The 22,564-nt window shown below is 33.3% G+C and overlaps 4 protein-coding genes across 5 annotated transcripts in view; all 4 read right to left on the bottom strand.

Moving 5' to 3' along the window:
• Nucleotides 1-348: 348 nt before the first annotated feature.
• Nucleotides 349-5,663, bottom strand: LOC18050800 (rhodanese-like/PpiC domain-containing protein 12, chloroplastic). Its single transcript, XM_024190290.1, has 8 exons — nt 5,388-5,663; nt 5,149-5,280; nt 4,721-4,812; nt 3,623-3,723; nt 3,433-3,543; nt 2,388-2,496; nt 1,615-1,665; nt 349-642 (listed from the first exon to the last, which is right to left on the bottom strand). The coding sequence occupies exons 1-8, from the start codon at nt 5,596-5,598 to the stop codon at nt 562-564; spliced, it is 888 nt and encodes a 295-aa protein (XP_024046058.1). The 5' UTR covers nt 5,599-5,663; the 3' UTR covers nt 349-561.
• Nucleotides 5,664-5,789: 126 nt separating this feature from the next.
• LOC18050799 (protein CLT1, chloroplastic) lies at nt 5,790-11,954 on the bottom strand. The gene is made up of 10 exons (XM_006446244.2): nt 11,331-11,954; nt 11,105-11,250; nt 10,756-10,793; nt 10,068-10,183; nt 8,216-8,315; nt 8,093-8,128; nt 7,607-7,654; nt 7,352-7,475; nt 6,580-6,705; nt 5,790-6,214 (listed from the first exon to the last, which is right to left on the bottom strand). The coding sequence occupies exons 1-10, from the start codon at nt 11,795-11,797 to the stop codon at nt 6,045-6,047; spliced, it is 1,371 nt and encodes a 456-aa protein (XP_006446307.1). The 5' UTR covers nt 11,798-11,954; the 3' UTR covers nt 5,790-6,044.
• A 5,486-nt stretch (nt 11,955-17,440) lies between these two features.
• Nucleotides 17,441-20,382, bottom strand: LOC18050798 (pentatricopeptide repeat-containing protein At1g62350). Its single transcript, XM_006446243.2, has 2 exons — nt 20,005-20,382; nt 17,441-18,312 (listed from the first exon to the last, which is right to left on the bottom strand). The coding sequence occupies exons 1-2, from the start codon at nt 20,290-20,292 to the stop codon at nt 17,896-17,898; spliced, it is 705 nt and encodes a 234-aa protein (XP_006446306.1). The 5' UTR covers nt 20,293-20,382; the 3' UTR covers nt 17,441-17,895.
• Nucleotides 20,383-20,729: 347 nt separating this feature from the next.
• LOC18050797 (pentatricopeptide repeat-containing protein At4g28010) overlaps nt 20,730-22,564 on the bottom strand; it is a 3,720-nt gene continuing 1,885 nt past the window's right edge. Inside the window, exons 1-3 of one of the 2 annotated variants that reach the window (XM_024191876.1) lie at nt 22,020-22,564; nt 21,788-21,868; nt 20,730-21,699 (exon numbers count right to left, since the gene is read on the bottom strand). The exon at nt 22,020-22,564 is cut by the window's right edge and continues 1,885 nt beyond it. In XM_024191876.1, coding sequence (XP_024047644.1) covers nt 22,074-22,564 — 491 coding nt within the window. In that variant the 3' untranslated portion in view covers nt 20,730-21,699; nt 21,788-21,868; nt 22,020-22,073. The remainder of the gene's footprint in view (nt 21,700-21,787; nt 21,869-22,019) is intronic. The other variant, XM_024191877.1, reaches the window with a different exon arrangement.

The following is a 22,564-nucleotide window of genomic DNA, read 5'->3' as shown; positions in this document are numbered from 1 at the left end:
CCTATATCTCTCCGTCTCTCCTCTGTGGACAAATGACCACCATAGATTTGAACGTCCTTTTACGTGCTCTTATACCATGGTATCTCCTACCTATTGGCTTCCTGGTAGGGATGACATGAAGGCCCGGTAGCCCTAAAGTTTGGTGAAAAAAGTGATTAGAAAAAGCACTTTTTGTTCTATTATAACCCAAGCCGAACCCAAGCCAAGGGTTCGCACCAGATAGGATATTTACTAGTAGTAAACTTCCATTGGAATGCACAAGAAGCACTAGAGCTGGAACAAAGTTAACAGATGGAAATTTGAAGTTCGATATTTCCTCTGAGTATTTTAACAGAATGGGAATGTTACTAGTAAAAATGCAACTGATCTATTAAGGCATAAATTTTTTTATTGCCAGTGCTCAGAATTGTTTGTCAAGAAACAGGTATTGTACAGAAGCTTAGAACAGGATACGTGCAATGTTAATTATAATTCAATATGCTAATTCCATTATATGAAGTTCCTCCTCCATAGAAGAGTAAGAAGGTTACTTCACTCATAGAGAAGAAGAGTTTGTCAGCATCAGTACGTAGGAATTGATGGATCAACCTTGGTAGCATAGGCATGTATTCCGCCAGATACGTTAAATACTCTCCTAAAACCCTGAATAATTTGGGAGAGAGATCAGAAAAATAGCATACAAGGCAAAGAAAAAGAACAAGTTCTCATCCCCAACACTGAAATAGAACACTTAAAAACGTGGGTTAGTAAAACCCTCCTACCACAATGCATCAGGCAATGAGTATATGCAGCAGAACTTTTGAGAACTGAGTTTTTAAAAATAGAAAATTGCATAAGACAGTCATATGGTAAAAGAAATTGAAGGATTAAAAAATCATCTCAATGGGACAAATAAAAGAACCTATAACTTGAAACCAAGTGACAACATATAAAATGCAGTTGCAATTCCTAATAATTTGTTTTCCTTTGATTTTAATAATTTGTTTTCCTAATAATTTGTATAAGACAGACATATGGTAGAAGAAATGGAAGGATTAAAAAATCATCTCAATGGGACAAATTAAAGAAACTATAACTTGAAACCAAGTAACAACATATAAATTACAGTTGCAATTCCTAATAATTTGTTTTCCCTCGTTTTTACCGAAGGTGCTCCAATTTAGCACCTTGGGTTGACCATTCATGCTCTTCACGCGGATCCCCTATAGGACCCACTTGAATCAAAGGTTAATGGCCAGCCCCTGAAAACCAATAAACTCCACCTCAGCAACATTCCTAGGATTAGAACCCATAATCTCACTCTGATACCACTAAGCCCAAAGCTATAGATGATAGCCTTCTTTTGTCATCAATAAATCACCAATTCTTTTGTCTCTGTATTTTAACAGATATTGGGGAATTGAATTAATGCTTATGTATATAAGCAAAGAAAAGGGCAAGGTATGGGGGAGGGCAGGGTCTGGATTCCATAGGAAGGGAAGATAATAAAGAATGAAATTAAGAGAAGGAAACCTAATATATAGTACCTTGTGAGACATGAAGCCAAATTTGCTATGCATATGCTAACAATTCATGGAGCAATTCAAACTGTCTGTGCAAAAACGGGAGATTTACCTGTGTCTGCAACCACTGAGCAACCTGTAAAGACCGCATGCCATGGTGACACTGCAGATAAAACATGTTTTAGTAATCTTCGAACGTTTTTTTGTTATGGCAAAAGCAAAACAAAGTCGATATAAAAGGCAAAGTTAAGCACAACTATATATGAAGAATAATTCATAGAAACTAAGAGGCACCAAATTAGACCAGAGTTGAAAGATAGATTAACTTACGAAAATGCATAAAAAATAAATTATAAAGAAAGGCTGTAAACTTAACAGCATTAAAATGTGCAGGCAAATGAAAATGAATCAAGAAAATATTAGGATGTGAACTTCATAAACTACTTCTTCCCACAATTTGTCCTTACAGAAAGACAGGGTTCTGAATAACATATTTGATAGAGACAGTAGAAATTCCAGTAAAATGATGGTGGGCTACACACAAGTGAATTTTTTAGATAAGGTTTTTATAGGACATAAGTGAGGAGGAGCAAAAGAAGTGCTACTCTGAACCTTAAGCAAACTACTTGCCAATCATAGATAATATTACATCATTTGCATCTCTTGGCATGAAAAATCAAACATAAACTTTCCCCTTCCTAAATATTAAGCAAAAACAGACCTACGGCAATTCTTTGTAGTAAATTGTGAAGGAAAAAATTAAATTAAATTAAATTAAATTAAATTAAAGACGTTAGCTTCAACAGGAAATAGAACTCAGTTCATTTTAGCTTTAGAACGGAAGAAAATTGGAGATTTTCGAAATACAACAGAAATTTTACACACCATTACATATGTATCCTTCTGAGGATCAAACTTGGCAGTTACATCTGGTCCCCAGCTTCCAAATTGGCGGAGGGGAAGCACTTGAAATCCCGGCAAAGAAGAAAGGGCACTGTCATACAAGAAAGATCAAAAGGCCGCAAGAACAGCATGAGGACATGCGTGTATTTAACGTATATGTGCACATGCACACACACACAGAGATGTGTATACTGTGTCAGCTACAGAAAATTGCCAATTTTGCAGTCTTATCATGATAAAATTTACTGGGGGTATGCACAATTTACTAAGTTATCCTCTTCAGTCCCATCAACTTATCTATTTGTTTTAAGTTCTTCAAATAGATCTTACACCAGTGGAGCTTCTATAATTGCTTTTACAAAAAATTGTTGATTGTTTAGTTACAAGTCTTTGAAGGTTATGTTATGAGAAGGAATGAAAAAAACTCTCAGTACGATAAGAATATCTTAGACAATTGAACCTTTCAAAATGGCTCAGAAATATCTTCTCACTAAAGCCAAAAATTTGAGATTCATCCAGTAAATGTAAAACCATTTTTCTAATCCTACATAAGCTTCTTTTCAGTTTCAACCAAACATCACACAACCAAAATAATAATAACAATAATAGGAATAATAATAATAACTAAAAAATAAGGTGCACTTAGGTATAGAGTTTGGGGAGTTGACTAGCTTAATTGAGTCGTGAATCTTCCAGATATACCACTACTGATGCCAGAATTCATACTCCTCCTAGTTATTGTAGAATTACAACATATCATATTTTGGAAGCAAAAGCAGCAGTAGATAAAAAGGTTACACATTTCAAAAGTTTTACCCATTTTCTCACTAAACATTTCATATATATGCTTCCCATCATTCTACAATAGTAACTATAATTGATCTCCTAGAAATTTCTTGAGTTAAGTCCTCATATAAGTAACCAAATGGATGCTCCATGAGCCATTTCAGTTTTAAAAAAACTTTAACTTGCTTATGATTTTAGTAAAATTAAGCAGGAGCAGAATAATAAACATATAAGAGCATACACTTCTTCAGGCTCTCGAACATCAATCAATTGTGCCTCTTTATGAAAATTGGGATCCTGCATTTTTTTGTGAAGTTCATCTGGCTGAATGTCTTGAAGTAATGACGCTTCCCTGACAGCACAACAAAGCTAGATCTATCATCCGCATCATTTCATTAGGCATGGTATAAAATTTGGAATTTCAGGTATACCTCTCAGATAGAACTTGCAACAAGTGCCATCCAAATTTTGTTTTACACCTTGCAACTTTGTTCAAAGGGGTAGTGAATGCAACCTCCTCAAATTCTGGAACCTAGGTAATTTTACAACAAAAGATCTGTCAACCAGATTAGCAAATTGAATAATCATTTAGGGTTTAGGGTTTAGGGTTTAGTATGCATGTATCTTGATGTTTGAAATAGAATGTAACTCTTATTTACAGCTGAAATTGAGAATAATTAAAGGGAGCAGATATCACAAGGATGCATTTTTCCTATTTAAATCTTCATGTAGTCCAAAGCTATAGACCTAGAAGATAAAAGAAAATCATCATAGAATGTGATGGAAAGTATTGCTCTAAAATACAGCATCAATCTGATACTAGAATGTATCATTGTGCAAGGCTCCAATAGCAAGATTTAGTCTTCCTAGGTTACCTGATACAAGCCTATTCCCAATTGTTTTCATCATAGATTTACGTGACACATCAAAGGATTAATGGCCTTAGATGGCAAATAAAATTCAAATAAAAAGAAAGATAAATTAAAAATGGCTATAAGGGGCAAAAATGCCATTAAAGATCAAAGAATATAAATTTATTTTTCAATTTGTAATAGCTAAACACTAATTTGAAAAATAAACAAATAAACAGCAATCTTTTTAATACATCCTTAAATCTTTGTCATCGAGACATCTATTCTCATTAAAAATATCATTCAAACTAATTAAATAGGGTTCCATACCTGCTAGAATTCAGAAACCACTGGGCAGAAATGGAACCAGACACGTTATACAATTCAAAAGACTGGTCACTGAAGAAACCTACTTGAGTGAGTTAGTTTTTGTAGCTTCAATAAGTGATATTTTACTTACAAAACTCAATTCCATAAAAAATTTTGACAGAAATGAATGCATCAAAACCATTTTCATTTTGTGAATTAAATAACATGGATTGTATAGCATTCATACCATCTTGAACTGTAAAACCATCAAGATTCTTCAAGCATAAGCACCAATGAAAAGTATAAATTACTAAAAGACACATCAATAACAATCAGTTTTCAAAAGGAGTTTCTTGATGCTAAGCATACCAATTGCCCCTTCCTCACCCAGCCAAGCATTCCTCCCTCTCCTTTGGATGGACAAATTGAGTGTTCAACGGCAAGATCACTCAAATCCTCTCCTTCATGGAAGCAACCAAAAATATGAATACATGATCAACTAAACAAAATTTAGAAAACATAGTCAATAGGATTTTTAACCCATATTTGCTTGTTATTTTGTTATTTTTTTCCCTAATTAATACAAACAAGAAAACTAATTTGGATCTAGCGAGTTAAGCTGTGCTAATATTTTTACAACAGTTAAGATTTAATTACACATTTTTCTTATCAAATAACTAACAATCACAATATTCATAAAGCTCCTCACAAAGCTCTCCTTAGGACTGAATCAAAACCCGAAAATCTAATATCAATAGAAGAAGAGTTGAATTGTTAAAAAGAGTTATTTCAACTACCTTGAGAAACCCTGCGTTGAAGTTCCGACAGTAGGTTGAGGTCATCTTCTTTAACAAGCAAGTGTTGGACCAATATTTCTCTATCGCCACCACCTGGGCTACTACCCTCAGTCCCAGAACTAAATGAAGCAGCTGAAAGAAGTAACAACAACAACAACAACAACAATAATAATACAATAACATAATAAAAAAGGCCTTACACAAAATGAAATTATGAATATATACAATTACAAACGTACCTTTAGGAGATGTAAAGCTTCGGGATATAATATGAATATGAAAAGAATTGGAATTGGAAGCTGGGTTTAAGGATTTGTAAAAAGAAGAAAAAGAGGCGGGTTTTTGAAAGATTGAAAGTGAAGAAGAAGAAGACAGGTTTAGAGTGGGAATCAGAGACTGTGTAATAGCACAGAGCACAGGCGATGCTAACTGACTTGCTCTTAGCATCATCGCTTCTTTGATTTTCGAGTGTAATCACACTCGCACAGATTATGAAATGAAGGGATTTGAATCAAATATGCTCCGTACTCGGTGCGCTAAAAAAGTCGGCCCAGCCTGCCAGGGCAAGGCCCATTCAGGACCTCTAAAGCCCTAACAAAAAATTTAGAATAAATTTTGAGAGATTTTGATTTTTGATTCTATAAAAATTTAAGGTCAAGCATTACTTTTTTTTTTTGGGGGAAAGTAAATTACATAAAGTACAATTTGTAGGCTTACTTCCATTAAACTAATGAATGCAAATAAGCCATTTTACATGAACGCTGAAACAAAAATTTCAACTACAACAACAATGAGAATTCTCTCTCTTCCGGTTTATTGTCAAAACTGAAGAGCTGGCCAGCAGGCATTTTCTGAGCTTGAAAATGGCAACACTGATGATAAATAAGTACCAAATCTTAATTGGCAGAAGAGGAACATGCACTACTAGGACTCGCTGTTGGTGTCCAAGAATAGATGAGCAAACCCATAACGAGGATCACAGCTCCGGCAACAAAACCAGTCGGAAGGGATGACGCAACGCCTAGGTATGGCAGCGGCAATGTGAACACGTACACGGATATTGGTACTGCCATGGAGACCAAGGGAACCACATGTCAATAGTAATAATAGAAAACAAGCCGACAGAACATGCAATGAATAATGCTCTTACGAGCAAACAATCCACGAAACAGTTTTTTTTTTTTTTTTTGATATATCAAACTGTCAATGTTAAGTTCTGCAGGGTCTAGTTTAGCATATAGATTTGAGGCATTGGGTTTGCTCTCAAGCCACCAATCCAGGTAGCTTTCTTATTCATCTTTGTTGGAACAATTTCAGAGGCAAACAAGCCAAGATCGTGGATTCTTCCATGGTCAAATCAATGAAGGGCAGAGATCAGCAGGTCTCGTAATTTACATAAGGAATTGAATTTGATAAAATAAATCTAAATACCTGAAAATGTGGATGCAAGTGAAGATACTATGGCAGAAGAAATCTTCAGGAGATGCAACAATGATATGTTAAAACCCATGTTGACAAGAACAAACAGCAATGGGAGCAGCGGTGCACCATCACATCCTGTGGCCATCCAAATTGCAAAGTATGTAAATCAATCAATTATTACATTTAGTACAATATCCTTACAGCAGAAAGTTAATAAAGCAGAATAAATACTAATCCAGATGCCAATGTTGTGTTTACATGAGCTCTGTTCTTATGTATCCTTCTCTCTTCTATAAGGCCATCAATCCATTGGCATAGTTGGAGCATAAGGAATTACAATCTCGCTCATTCTTGAAATCCCATACACTATATTTATCATAGGCGTGAGGTCCCCGTATTTTCACATGAATTGTAAATCAGTAATATATGTGCAATGTTTGGTAAAAGTTCTTTAAGCCTGTAAAGCATTTTGTATTATAAAACTTATAGCTAAAAACAGTGTTTGACCCCAGATAATTTTGACTTTTGAGCGGTAAAGATCCTAAACCACCAGAAAAATGAGATTATCTAACACACATAAAATTTTTCAAAGAATACTCCGCCTCTCTTCATCTATATGAGTGTCAGAACTTTTTGGAAATGAAAATCATCCATCATTCCAACCTCCCCTCCCCCCTGCTAGGCCTTCTTTCCCTTGAATTAAATCTTTGAACTTTGGTACCAAAAAAAAAGGGGGAAAAAACCAGAAAAGTAACAGATTACTAAATGAATTGTAACTTACCACTTGATAAAGTACCAAGATTAAGAAAGCAGGCTGCACCATCTCTAAGATAGATGGGAAGTTGACTAAACGGAATACCCCATAATTTTGACAGAAAAGGTAGAAGAAGGCATATAAACAAAGCCTGTTTAATCATGGTTTGAAAAACTTTTAGCAGAAATTCAGATTGGTAATGAGAAAACAATTAGAAAAAGGGTAAACTGCAATTTTAAGAAACAAACAAAATCTCATGCGGATATCATATTGGCTACTTACTTGAAAAGCTGATCCATAGGAATTTACTACAAATAGATCAACCCCCCCCTGTAAAAAATGCAGTAAATAATCATAAAACACTACAAATGTTAACAGAGAAAACAAATGAGGAAAAAATATTAAAAAGAAAAAGCTTCTTCGTACAGTCAATTCAGACCAACACACGGACAATAAATAATAAGACACTTTCTGAATCCTGCATTATTAGTCCCCCCCCCCCCCCTTCCAGTTTGGCGAAATTTAGTAAAGTAATTGAAATAAGTCTATCCTTTGTTGCTTCATCTTGATTAGAGGTTTTAATTATTGTGATAATCATTTCTTTCCCAACAGACTCCAATCTAAACTATGTTTCAATATGGCAGCAAAGGTGAATTATTTTAAATTATATGCCTAGTTAAAACAGCGGTATAGATTTTTTCCAAGAAATTGAAAATTCTACGTTAATATATAAACATATACTTGATATCAGCCCTCGACCAAACATACTTTTAACCGCTGAGCTGCATCCAAAAAGATAACTTCCTACAAAAGGAAAATAAAAATGTAGCCAGTTAATAAATGAGGAAAAAGAGAAAATCAGACAAGCTATCATTGAGAAATTCCAACAACCTTTAGTACTGTATCAGCCGCTTGCAAAAGAAATGAAACTATCATCAAGAGACTCCAAAATATACCGGCTCCCTTCAATGAATGACCAGGATTAGATCCACTGCAGAGGTGCACATAGGCAAGCAAACCAAATGTTAATATCAACAAGTGTCAACTGTTATTATGATTTTTTCAAGGACAAAAAGTTTAGATGCGGGTTCTACTTTATAAAGATGTTATCGAGCTGCTGAGGTGCACATAAGTAAGCAGACCAAACCTAGCAAACAAGGACGATGATTAAATGATTCTTAAAAGAACGTAAAATTTAGTTGGGTTTGTTATTGAGTGTATTACATAATTTGTACAGTTTAAAATTAATCCTAAAATAAGATAAACTATAGAAATTTTAATAACTTTAACTGATAAAATGCAAATTGAATACAGAATTTTCAGATTCCAAATAAATTTTTAAGTTCTAGATTCCATGTAGAATGGATATTCTTCACATGCTTGGTGGTCATGCCTGTAAGGATATAGTCTTCTTAATCAGTGTTTTCACCAATAAATAATCTTTTTATTGATGTCATGAAGGATTTGGTCAATCATGATTCTCTTGATTTCTCTTAACGAACAAAGATAATGAAATTGGGTTATCAAAGACCGCAACATTTTGGAAGAAAATCATTAATCGATTATGACACAGCATAATGACCAAACAATAGTAATTTGCAATAATTCACATTCCATTTATATTTAGATATAAATGAAATGTGAATATGAACAACACTGTCCACATATTCCATGCAGTACATGGGAATCTACAGGTACAATCTCAAGAAATCAAAATGTAAAGCAAACTGATTCTTTCTCACCTCTATATACTCCTAATCAATTGAGCAGATCTAAAAATCCTAAGAACCTTTCAGAATTATAGTAAATGAAAGAGAAAGTGTCTTCGAGTTAAATTGTAGAGAAGGCCAGCAGAAGCTAGAAATTGAAATTTATCCCACAAAAAAAAATTGATGTCTTCTTCAGAAGATTCTCAAAACCCTTTATTCCTTTCTTGACAACTAACTCAAAGAAATGCTAACACTGCATATTTTCATAGCACTTTTTCTTTATCTCCTCCAACAAAAGCACCTCAGAATTTTGAAACCCCAACTTCATCATCCAAAAATCTCTCAAAGTTAGCTACCCCCCAACTAGAAATTGAAATTTATCCCATAAAAAAAATTGATGTCATCTTCAGTAGATTCTCAAAAGTCCTTTATTCCTTTGTTTACAAATAACTCAAAGAAATGCTACCACCACATATTTTCATAGCACTTTTACTTTATCTCCTCCAACAAAAGAGTTTTGAAACCCCAACTTCATCATTCAAAAATCTCTGAAAGTTAGCTACCCCACAACTGGAAATTGAAATTTATCCCATAAAAAGAATTTGATCTCTTCTTCAGTAGATTCTCAAAAGTCTTTTATTCCTTTGTTAACAAATAACTCAAAGAAGTGCTACCATGCGTATTTTCATAGCAGTTTTGCTTTATTTCCTCCACCAAAAGCACCTCAAGAGTTTTGAAACCCCAACTCCATCATTCAAAAATCACTCAAAGTTAGCTACCCCACAAAATTAGGCTGGTAGAATCTGTATTTTGATGCATAGTATTTACTAGACTACAATTAACTGAACAAGAAAACAACATTGTTGAATGCAAATCGTTGTGATTTAAAGCTTTTAAATTTAAAGTATAACTGTCTCTTAGACCTACATCTGTGATCATCAAAGAAAATAATGGTTTGGGATGAGATGTAGAAACTGAGCAAATAGGATTTGAAACACAATTTCATTATATACTTCAAAAACTAAATAACTTACCTTGCTACGGTTATGATTACACCAATGGCTACAAGAAAGCATCCAAATAGTTGGTTGACTGTATATCTCCTCCCAAGGAAAATAATGGATAGGAGAATTTGCCATACTAGGAAAGTCTGCAAAAAGAATTATCTACATATTATCCAGCTTCAGTATCAAGTTTCGCGTAGGAAAAGTCATCAGATGCTCTCGTGCCCTCATGAGCTTGAAAACATCACCAGCTTGCATGGTATACCATTTCCAGAGTATCCAATCTTTATGAACCAGTGAAGCACACTTGATTGGTTTCAGTGAATGCATAACAGCAACTTAAATTTTATCCCACAATTTTAACGTCTCAGAAACTACGGTGTAAATGGACTCCTCAGCTATAGTTTAAAACCAAGGTTAGCATGGCTGATAAACCTGGATATTCTGGATTTAAAGCCTAGAACTTGGTTTTGTATAATATATCATAAATATATGCATTCAAATTAAATTCACATCAGCAATTGATACTCAATTGTAATAATAGCGTATCAATTGGTTTAATTATAGTATGCTTCCACTTTATTTTCTCCTCTTCCCCTTTGAGATGATTGTCGTCTATATGCAGAACAAATTGAACAGCAAGCTCCTAACTTTAAGGCACTGTGCAAGAGTATTATCAACAAATGGATGCAATCAATGGCACTAAAAGCCGTCTCACCTGTGACAAAATTGGAATTGATGCTCCAGAAAGTATTGCTGATCCAAGAAATACGACAAAAGGTACAAAGTGAGAATCCAATGTAACCCCATTGGAGACAAAATCAATTCAGTAAACACAGTTAAAAAAAAAAAAAAGCAAACAGTTAAAGACAACTTTTCACTGAAGTTGAAAAATCGACCATACAGAAAACCAATAATCACTTTAACATAACATAAACACCGAAACCAAAAAAGCAGCAAAAGGTAGTAGGATACCCCATCACATAAATGAAGTGTTTATTATTAAACAATTTATTACAGTTTAGCAATAATAACACCGTATCTGAAAATTTATAAGCAAATATTACCTCCAGCTGCCATCCCAGTGGCAGCAGCAAGAGCCTCCAAAAGGCCAACGGCGACAAAAGGAGCCTTTGGCATGGACAGCATCTCGTCTGTCACAATGCCAGCATGGTACCGGAGATACAATATTGAAAAGTACACAGCTACATACCTGAAACACAAATAGTTTTTTTTTAAAAAAAAAAGAAGGAAAAGAAAAATCAATCGAAATTAGTAAATAAAATAAAGTACCCGAAAGTAGCAAGCTGAGCGAGAAAGAAAGGATAATGCTTAAGGGGAACAAGAGCCAGCTTGTATAAAACTCGATTCCCTACGCCCAGCAGCACCGTAACCGCAGCCGCAATCACAATCTCCACCCTCCGGTCATTACTCTTACTAATAACATTAAACTCCACCGTCCGCTCTCCGCTTTTCCTTTTGTCTACTAAATCTCCGACGGCGGCTTCATGACCGTCCGATCTCTCGGCAGCCGCCGCCGAAGCGACTATGTAAATAACATTATTATTTTTATAATTACTATTATTATGATAATAATTACGCTTTGAAGAGCGAAAGAGAAGTGTTGTCGGCAGCCGTTGATTTGCATGATGATCGCGCAAGTAACAGGAAACCGGAGCCTTTGGTGACGGTTTCGGAGATTGAAGTAGACTGTGTGATGCGGCGGAACCGGCGGTGAGCCGGCTGTAACATGACGTCATTTTACGAATGCCGACGCGTGATACTATTAATTATCAGTTCTGGCGTGTTATATGAAAGGAAAAGCAGGGGCGAGCAGCTTCGTTGTCAATAAAAAGCGATTTTGGTTTTGGATTCTCAGAGAAGATGAAATTTCCTTTTTTCCTTTTATTATTTTATTTTCTCAATTTATGGTCAAACTCGCAGCAGAAGCACTTAATAATTAACAATAACATGGTGTCGTCAACGAATTGAATGCATTATGAGAATCATTTTACAGTTAAATCTGTTATATTATTAGAATCAATTAAATTTATTATTGCAAAAAATAGTAATTTAATGAAAGTTTAGTTTAAAAATCATTATTTTAATTTAGTTATTTCCTGTAAAAATAATATAGAGATAAATATATTAATAATTAATTAATGAAACATATTGATTTTATGAAACTCTAAGGTAGTGTTTGGTTTTAAGAAAGGGAAAGAGAGGAGAGGAGAAAAAAAGAGAGGAATGGAGAGGTGATGAGAGGAAAAAAATATAAAAATTAATTGTTATTGTTTGGTTTCACATTAAATTTGAAAGGAAAGGAAATTACTTATTTTTTATTTGGACAAATATACCCACTATTTTAATGTTAATATTGTTAATAAATTAAAAATAATAAAACTATGAATTAATTTAATCTAGAAATTACCTAATTAAATAAAAAATTTATATTTTTTGGCCATGGATAGCCGCCATGTTGACTTTCATTGACCTCCATTGACCGTTGTTGACTACCATTGACCTGTGATGTTGACCGTCATTTTTCATCGTGTTAAATGAATAATATTGATTAGAAATGGACGATTTACTCATCGGAAGTGTTAATTTTGCAGAAAATATGCTTTATAGTTGGAAATATGAGAGATAAAAATTTTCCAAGCATTTAAACAAGACTTGATGTAAATAACAATGTATGTTAGTATTTTTAATCCCATAGAGTTTTAGATCGGCTCATGAAGATTCCATTGATACTAGTTTTGATGGAAAAGTGCGTTTCCGGCAATTTTCCCGCGAGTCACTTTACTGTTTTTCTTTTTTGAAATAAGTTTATCCTATTAATTTAAGAAAATAAATATAAATTATTTGTACTTTAATTTATATAAAATTGATTTTGTTTAGAGGATAATATTGAAATTTTTGTGTTTAAATAGATAAGAAATTTGAAATCCTTAGTCATTGATAAGGAATACAAATTCTTCAAATTGATGGAAATTCAATTCCATTAAACTTAGTCCAACCAAACAATGGAAAATAGAAAAGAAATCAAACTCTTTTCATCTCCCTGCTTCTCTACTCCAAAGCAAACATGGCCTAAAGGCTAAATGTACTTAAAAATAAAAAAATTTAACAAAAAATACCCATGCTAACAAGTTCTTTGGTAACGCACGCAACTGAGCAACTGCCAATGGACGCAATAAGATTAAGAGAAATAAGAGTGAGTAATAATAATCATTATAGTGGAGTTGGTAGATCAAGTGACATAATAAAATAAAGGGAAAATATCCACCGTCCACCTATTTTTTACACCTTTTTCAAAAATACACAATTCCTTCATTTTTTAGCTAGAATCCACCTAAAGTTACATTTTTTTTCATTTTTCCACTTCCGTTTGGAATCCGTTAAGAAAACTAACGGAAACTTAATAAAATGACCATTTTACCCCCAAAACGAAAATTACAATTTCACCTTAAAAAATACCAAAAATAATAAGATTTAATGATGAATATCATTATTGGTACTTTAATGAAGTACAAAAAAATCTTAACTACTAGAGATTATAACTCAATTAATAATAAAACTCTACTTATCTTAAATTCAATTGATGATTTGTGAGATTGGGCTATTTTTAATACTACTGTTATAATTTAGCATTCTAATTACAGATATATTTAAAAAAAAACATGCATTTGATGGTTATGGAATTAATTTATTTATTGACCGATGGGGAAAATAATTAGATTTAATCTAATTATTTTTTATAATTTTTAAGGTGAAATTGTAATTTTCGTTTTGGGGGTAAAATGGTCATTTTTTAAAGTTTTCGTTAGTTTTCTTAACGGATTCCAAACGGAAGTGGAAAAGTGAAAAAAAAATGTAACTTTGGGTGGATTCCAGCCAAAAAATGAAAGAATTGTATATTTTTAAAAAATGCGTAAAAAATAGGTGGACGGTGGATATTTTCCCTAAAATAAATAAATACAATGAGAAAATGTGATTAAAAAATACGACGTACAATGATGATCATCCAAAGGTTTTATTTTGTGGATCACACACCAAAAGGCAGGGCCCACCACTAGCTTATAAACGATAAATCCCTTTTTTTAAAAAAATTATTTTGTTACATAAAATGGAGAATTTTTAAGTGGCGCTGCTAAAACGTAATTGACCAGTACTCTTACATGATTAGGTCCATTGATCTCAGACACACCAATTAATCAATAACCCTAAATCATTTATTTAACATGGTCCAAACTATAAAGTTTTAATTTTTATTTTTGGGTAAAATTACTGTAAATATTCTTTAAAAAAAAAAAAAAAAACAGTACGTGAAAATGAGAAACCAAGAGGCGGGTGGGTAGAGGACAGTGATCTGGTCGCGGCAACAGCCGCCACCGGGACAGCTAGACACGTGATGTGTATGACATGATTATGATGGATTTTGGCTGCTACTGCCACACACTACTCGCAAATTGTGTACGGACAAGCAAGCAGAACAATCCATATTTGGATCCAACAGGTCGTTATAGAACTTGAAAATTCCAACCGACTTTGAGTTGCGTGTACCAAACATAGATGCGTGTTAACACTTAACAACATTCCTACTCAGCAGTGTTCTAGCGATGGCTTGCTCACCCGGACATGTGACGATCAAAATAAAATATAAAAAATATATGAATGCTTTCTATTAATTTTTTTTTAATTTTTATAGTTTACTTCTCGTTTTAATAAAATTAATTTTTTTTTTGTAATATACTTCAATAACAAAAAAAAAAAATAGGCGTTAGGATATAGTGGTGTTCAGAATTCAATCCGATCCAATTAATCTGTCTAATCCGTAAAAGTTTGATTTGTGTATTGGTGGATTTAATTGGATCAAAATTTAAAAATCCACAATCGGTGAATTGGATATGAATTTACTTCTATAAATTCGTAAAAATTTACGAATCCAAAAAATAAAAAATATTTATTTTGATGTATTGATCTAAACAAATGAGATTTTTTCTTTTTGGTATATTATACTTTGAAACTTTGAATGTATTTTTCTAGCTTTATTTAAATAATTTATTTATTTAAATCTTATTTAAAATTTAATTTGATTGGTAGTAAAATTATTTTTATATTATTATATTTTATTTAGTTAGTTCATAGATTGGACATAATTAAAAAAATTTAGTCTACAAATCAATTCGTAAAATAGTGAATTGGATATGGATTGGGTCAAATCCACATCCGATCCGCAGATATGTGGATTGAATTTGTATTGAATTTTACTAATCCGTGGACTGGTTTTGATTGAAAATGTATAATCTACAAAATCATGAATCGGATATGAATTAATGTCTAATCCACAAAATTTGAAACGCGAACACCCTTATTGGGGTATTAGATTTACTTGATTCCAAGGTGATCTTTCCTTTCTTTGTTATGCTTTCTTGAAGCAAAGTCTTGATTTACAGAGTAATGACAAGAACACTCAAATGATTGAGTTAGCAATTGTCTATTCCAGGTTAGTTTTTGAAGGGGAAAGGAAATGTGAAGTTGTTCATGAGCTTTGTATTTTAGTATCTCATTTTTCTTTCTTGGAACTCTAGTCTATAAAGATTGAGTTTTTGGTGGGATATTAACTCTTTCTAAGGCTCTGTTTGTTACAGGCTTTGAAGTAAAGCTTATTTAATTAGAAATTTTGTTAGGAGAACTTTTAAAAATAGAGCTTTTATCTAAAAAATTTTATTGTTTGATTATCAATGAGAGCTTTTATTAAAGACTTATGAAATTACTTTAATAGACAAGTTTTTTAAAGTTATATTATAAAAAAAATAAAATAAGATTGTCAAATAAGTTGAGGATATTTTAGATATTTTAACATCTTAAAAAAGCTTTTTAACTTCTATTTCCAAAAGCTCAAATTTTGAACTTTTGTTAATAAAGACAAAATAACTTATTTAATCTTCAAAAGTTCTACTAAAAAAATAAACAAACAATAACTAAAAATTTGATAAGAGCTTATGACATTAAATAAATACTTATAACCATTAGACAAGTCATATCAAACAAGCACTAAGTGCTTATATAGTATAACCTGTCTAATGGTCATAAATACTTATTTAATCTCATAAGCTCTTATTAAAATTTTTGTTATTGTTTGATTTTTTTTTTTGTAAAGATTTTGAATACTAAATAAGTTATTTTGCCTCTCCTAAGAAAAGATTAAAATTTAGACTTTTGAGAGTAAATGTTGAAATTTTTTTTTTAAAATGATAAAATATTTAAAATATCATCTATTTATTTGATAATCTTAATTTATGTTTTTCATAATATAACCTTAAAAAACTTGTATGTTAAAGTAATTTTGTAATTTTTAATACAAGTTTTCATTGACAGCTAAACAACAAATTTTTTTTAAATAAATTCTCTACTTATAAAAACTCTACTAAAATAAGCTCTACTTAAAAAGTTACACCAAACAGAGCTTAAATATAAATTCATTCATCCATTCTTTTGGGTTAATATCAAGCATTTGTTTTGTAACTAATTATTGTCTTATGATATTATCATCACGTGATTCCATGGCTCTCTCTTCAAGCCAATTTCTTTTTATAATCTATTTTTGAGTAATTATTCTCACGTGCATTTTAATGAAGCTACGTGATTATGGTATTCCCTCTATCTCTAGAGTATTCTCATTTTGTTATTTAATGAGGCAGATTCTGAATGCCTTTATCCGTTTGGTTTTAATCCTAATTATTCGACAATTTATTAGAATATTTGTTTGTTAGAACGTACTAATACAAAATAATTCCTAAGAGAGAACATCTGTAACAGAGACCAACTAACTATATATATGTGTGTGTTGGTTATTAGAGTAATAAAAAGTAACATTTATATTCTTTTTCTTTCTCCTATAATTAGGTATTCGGGTAATAAGAAGTTGCATTTAAAAATTTTAAAAGTGTTTTTCGTGGGTTTAAATATCGTCACCCGTCATGAAGCATATATATGAATTCAAAATTTGAAAAGGTACTTTTCCTTCTTCACAAAATCTATTATAAGATTTTATTATTTTCACCAAATTTTAAAATCAATTTCAACCATCTCAACAACAATCTCAAATTGATCCAATTAACTTTTAACTTTTTGAAATAATTTTTAATCATTCCAATAATCCAAAATTGGCCTTTACCTTGATACCTTCTATTGTTGCTCATTTTTATTCATACTCTTCCCTGCTTTCTGTATTTATAAGAGAAGAAGAAATTTAATTTTCCCGCACTTCCCTGTTTCACAATCTTTTAACCGGGACTCGATATGCTGGCTTACAAGTTACAATAAATTCCACAATTCACGATTGTGTGACTGATGGAATGCATGATGTCCTGACAATGGACGAACTACATGGAAAATTAAACAAAGAGACCTACTGAGTTACTGAATATTTCTCAAATTACTATCCAGGGTTCCATTGATCACATCGCTAGGAATTTTGTTGCATACTAACATTGGCAACAGGAACATGACGAGTACCCCAAAGAATGTAGCAATTTCATGGTATATCTTCATCCCGATGAGCCAAACATGAAGTTCAACGGAGCTATATTTTTAGATTCCACTTAATGCTCCCAAACAAGTCATTCAAAACTGCACATTTTGTGGGACTGAAGCATGCATTTTCAGAGCTGGCAATCCTCATATGCATGGCAAGCAGGGAGGAGAGAGTCACAGCAAGATGAAAAATGTTTAGCTACTTTAAATGTCATCAGCTGCTTACCCGGTCCAACCTTCCTTACAAAGAGAAAGATCCTTCAACCTCTTGCTATGGCTGGTTAACTAAACAGTGTCTCAGAAGCAGCTTTCTATTCTATTCCTCGTCACTTTCCCTTCTCCATTCTTGATCTTCGAACAAGTCTTCCGGCGGGTCATACACAATCATGTCAGGGAAGAGCTTCAAAAAGTCATCTTTGACCTTCTCTCTAAATTCGGGGTACGGAATCAGCCCTTTCAGGATCACACGGAAGGGCAGAGATATTGGGGGATCAGGGGAGGATCTCATTTCGTGGTATATGAACATAGCTTCTGAGGACAATCCACTATCTAAGAAGGCCCTGATGATATCTCCAAAGGTATGTTGATCAAATAACACTTCTTCTCTCTTCAAATCTTCCCAAACCTGCTTTGCTTCAACCACTTTTTTGTTTCTTGCAAGCATCATAAGCATGTCTCTGTAAAAGAACATGTCTGGCCGATACCATATTTCTTTACGCACCACATCATATAACTGAAAAACTTACATAAATTCTCAAATTAGAAAACAGAACATGTACCGCATGATAGTTGCTGTTATGTTTAGAACTATTGAAATTTAATTAATGCCGCACAAGCTCATAATTTATTTCAAAGGCCACAACTAATGATCTATTTATACCTCTTTTTCTCACAATGTGTAGAATTAAAGACAACCACCAATTCCCCCATTCCAAACAGAAAAAAGAAATAGTGCGGCAACTCCAATTAATAAAACACTTCTATTTGAAGACAAGAAGTTAAAGAATACTGACAGGTTGGTTTTGGATTTCAAGAAGACAAGAAGCTTTTGGATCAGTGAAGCAGCACAAAACAGGGATAAGAAGACTTTCTCAATTCTGTCAAGGCAGATATCATCAGCTAAAGGAGGATCCGGACAAAATCGAGGAAACGGAAGAGATCAAGTGAATGAGGAATTGTTGGTTGGGGGGGGGGGGGGGGTTGACAAAGCATAAAGTGCACTTGCACTTTAAAGAGACATGCGATAAAAATAACTCTGTTTATGAAACTTTTTATCTGGATGGAAATCAAGAAAATTCAAAATTAGAAATATTTCAATTATTTAAAGAAAAAAGAAGAGAAATATTAAAAAGAGTAATACCGAAAATAAATATAATAAGAGATGCGACTTCCCCCTAAATATTTTATACCTTCCTCTACAAAAAAAAAACTTGTAATGCCAACCCCATTCGTAATTCCATTAGTTACTCATCTATCGAACAAATGAGTTAGTTCCGCTAATCCTCTTATCCCTTCTGTTAAGGATATTGTGTAAAAAGCATCTATATAACCACGATTATATAACCAATCATATAGAAAATTGAGTATTTTGTCCCAAAGAATTCTCTTAGTTCCTCTTTTAGCAAAAAAAATCAATATGTTCCAATTGTGCAACGATGAATAAAAGGGTTTATATAAAAAGTAGGCTATAAGTAACAAAAGATCTACAAACATAAAATCTAAGAGACCGGCTCAAATGTGGAATAGACCAACAATAACCTGAACTTATAACAAGCTCAAATGAAGTAAGGAAAAGTAACCTATTGACCGGTTATATAAAATTTTAACAAATATGATCTCCAATATTTTAAACTCCAAACTCTTCCTCCACATTCCTAAAGATCACTATTCTATCCTACAAGTTGTCATATTTCAAAGAAAAAACACATGCTCAATTCTCCAAGATAACACAGCCACATAGCCTATTTGAAAAATCCCAAGTATGAGCAAATACCTCAACTAGCAGCAAAATTGAGTATTGTATTTCAGAAACAAGTGGTTAGGTGAAATTGGCCCAAATGTAGGCCCCAAAAAGCTACCAACTTAGTATATTTAGAAGCAAAAGATTCTTACTGCCTAAATTAATATGATATTTGGTCATGATTGCAGCTAGTCTGCAAGCTTTTACAGTGGTGTGCACACGATACAAACAAATCATACGGGACTAGCAATCATTGGCCAAGCAATAAGCTTTAACATGGCACTACACAAACTGAATCATAAACACCACAAATCCAAAATACTGCGATTTTAACTTGAGTGGTGCTACACTTTACCCTTTATATCACCCGTAACTTAATTACACCAAATTTTCAATCAACCCCCAAACAGCAATTTTCAAAGCAGCAAACTCATGAACAACAAATAAGAGAGATCAGTAAGTAACCTTCATGCAAAGAAAGACCTGGTCCTGCCTCTGAAACTCAGCGAGAACAGAGACAAGATCGGACTTGAGCAAGCGAGACACGTGGGATTTGATGAACCGATCGAACCGAACCGGGTGGGACTGCAGGCGCTTCAATTCTTTGGCCACCATTAAACTCTCTTTGCTCATTTCTTTCTTTCTCCTCCATATCGACAAGCTAGGGCTCGACGCTGACCCCGAAATATCACGAGTCAAAATCAGTTTTCTCAAACTGGAGAATGAGAATGAGCTTTTTGGGAGACGCCACATTGTTATTTCATTAGCGGTGGGTCACCCATTTATTGAATTTGAATCTAAAATCTGAATTCTGCGGAAACAAGCCAAAGCTTTGGGAACATTATAAAGTTCGGTAGTTTTTGTTTTTGTTTTCGAAAATAAAAATAAAAAGTTAAAAACGCCTTTGATTACATTTTTTCAGAAAAATATTTTTTTTAATAAAAACAATAATGTCTTCAAAATAATGATAAAAAGAAAAAAAAATATTGTTTCTCATCATTTTAGGAATAATTACAAAATGAATTAAAAAAAGTAAGTTTTATTATATTAATTTAATGAGCCTTGCGACCGTACATAAAAATTGGCAATTGAATTATAAGACAATAATGCTCATTATATTGCATGATCGGCTACTCAAGTAACTTTTGATTTCTTAATCAGAGCTTGTAACCACAAAGTAATTGGGGGCTTAAAGGTGGAAAGGGTAATAATTAATTAACTTAAAAAGTAAAAAAGTATGTTGTCAAGAATAAATAGGTGAAAAAAAATGAATAAGCCCAATATTTTGAAATAAACAAAAGGAATAAGCCAAGTTTAAGTTTGGTTGAAGATATTGCGGTCGGGCCTAAAATAGCAGGCGCTGCTCTCCAAATTATAAAGCGGTTTCTCAAGCCAAATTAGAACTTCTTTGACAATATGTACAAAATTGCTCTCGGTATCACGCACATGAATTCTATAGACAAAAAATAAAATGACAGGTCCTCACAATTCTAAAAACAACACCAAAACCCACTTTTCCTTTGTACTTTTTTGGTGATTCGAGATACCCTTCCACAACTTCTAAAATTCTAACTGAAACTGAATATATTCACTCGCATAGAACCATAACTACTCCACCAAAGTGTTTTTGACCCAGTTTTGTTTTCTTAAGGAACAAGCATGAAGTGAACAAAAAGAAAGGCGATGCTGCAGATGGGCGGCGAAGATGAAGAAGAATGGACCAATATAGATGAAGTGAATTACTTCTGTCACAAGGAATTTCATGTCCATCTTCGTTAGTCATCACTCAAATGATTCTGTGCTCTGCAGTAAACATTGTCGTCTTTCAAAGAGCAACAAAATATCAACAATTTTATAGGAATTAATAAAAAAAAAAAATTAATTGTTCAGCACTCTGAAACTGAGCCCTAACAATTTTTTACTTGACATTTTCTCTTTTCTCTGTCCTCCCTCTGGTATTTTCTTCAATCAGATTTTCCATCACGAGAAACATGCATTCTCTGGAAATCCACAACTCCAAGCCTCTTTGACCTAGTGCAATGCAGCCTTACAAAGAGCAGATAATGCAGCTGGCCTTTGGGCATGATGAATGACATTCCATCCAAAGTATGAGCTTCGAGCCTTTTGACTGTCATGGCTACCACCGTCACCATTGCTATGCTGTTCGCCAGTAATTCAAAATCAAATTTCAGCATAATTAAGGTAAAAGTTCTCACAAAGAGAGAAGCAAAAAGAAAAAGAAAAGTACCTGCTTAAGCACTTCCCATCCACTTACACGAGGATCATACTAACAGCTTCCGCAATTTCTTGTGCTCATACTCAGAGCTTCCTAAATGAAACAGAATTAGACCAAGGAAAGTACCAACAGAATATAGACATAGTGTATGAATTCTTCTTGAGGACAAGGAATTTTAAACTGAAGCCATCAAAAAAGCATATGAACATAAGAAATTAATATTTAAAAACTAAATATTACTGACTGATTCAGATGACCGTGCAAGACATTGTGTGGCATCATGGCCCCTTGAGAAATGCTAAGCAGCATGTAACCGAAGTTCTGGGTGACACTCCTGTAGCTTTAATAATAAATCTTTGCATGAGATGCTTTTGCCCTTCGACGTCTCTTGGGAAAAAGTAGGAAAAAGCTTTGCCACATCAAGATCCTCCGAGATATTACAAAGACATATCAAGATGGTAGAAGTCAATTCTTGGTCAAGATGAACACCCTTATCTGCCATTTCATGAATCAAATCAAAGACTTCTTCTGTTTCACCTTGTGAACTGAAACCTTTTAGCAGAGAATCATATACACAGGCATTAGGTTTATGGCCAGAAGCAACCATTTTCTGGTAAACACTTTTAGCATCACTCAGCAGCCCAAATCTTAAAAACCTATGTATTAATGTGGAATAAGTCAAAGCATCAGGAGGCAAACCCATTTGAAGCATGGTGTTGTATAACTCTCTAGCAGATTGCAAATCCCCTGCTTTAAGAGTCCCATTAATCATAGTGTAAAGGAGACAAC

The sequence above is a fragment of the Citrus clementina genome, unplaced genomic scaffold (assembly GCF_000493195.1).
Source record: "Citrus clementina cultivar Clemenules unplaced genomic scaffold, Citrus_clementina_v1.0 scaffold_2, whole genome shotgun sequence".
Taxonomy (NCBI): domain Eukaryota; kingdom Viridiplantae; phylum Streptophyta; class Magnoliopsida; order Sapindales; family Rutaceae; genus Citrus; species Citrus x clementina.
The sequence above is the reverse complement of the archived record's forward strand: the minus strand, read 5'-3'. Positions and strand labels throughout refer to the sequence as shown.

Bases quoted from the DNA above. Each gene is read 5' to 3' on its own strand.
- LOC18050800 (XM_024190290.1), bottom strand. From the start codon at position 5,598: ATGATGCTAAGAGCAAGTCAGTTAGCATCGCCTGTGCTCTGTGCTATT. The intron at 2,497-3,432 runs GTATGCTCTTAT...CTTGTATGACAG, and splicing joins GTTCGAGAGCCTGAAGAAGT to TGCCCTTTCTTCTTTGCCGG. The intron at 1,666-2,387 runs GTGTGTAAAATT...TTTTATCTGCAG, and splicing joins AGAAGGATACATATGTAATG to TGTCACCATGGCATGCGGTC.
- LOC18050799 (XM_006446244.2), bottom strand. From the start codon at position 11,797: ATGACGTCATGTTACAGCCGGCTCACCGCCGGTTCCGCCGCATCACAC. The intron at 11,251-11,330 runs GTACTTTATTTT...TTTGTGTTTCAG, and splicing joins GCTCAGCTTGCTACTTTCGG to GTATGTAGCTGTGTACTTTT. The intron at 8,129-8,215 runs GTTGTTGGAATT...TTCCTTTTGTAG, and splicing joins CGGCTGATACAGTACTAAAG to GAAGTTATCTTTTTGGATGC.
- LOC18050798 (XM_006446243.2), bottom strand. From the start codon at position 20,292: ATGTGGCGTCTCCCAAAAAGCTCATTCTCATTCTCCAGTTTGAGAAAA. The intron at 18,313-20,004 runs GTTACTTACTGA...TAAGTTTTTCAG, and splicing joins AGGTCTTTCTTTGCATGAAG to TTATATGATGTGGTGCGTAA.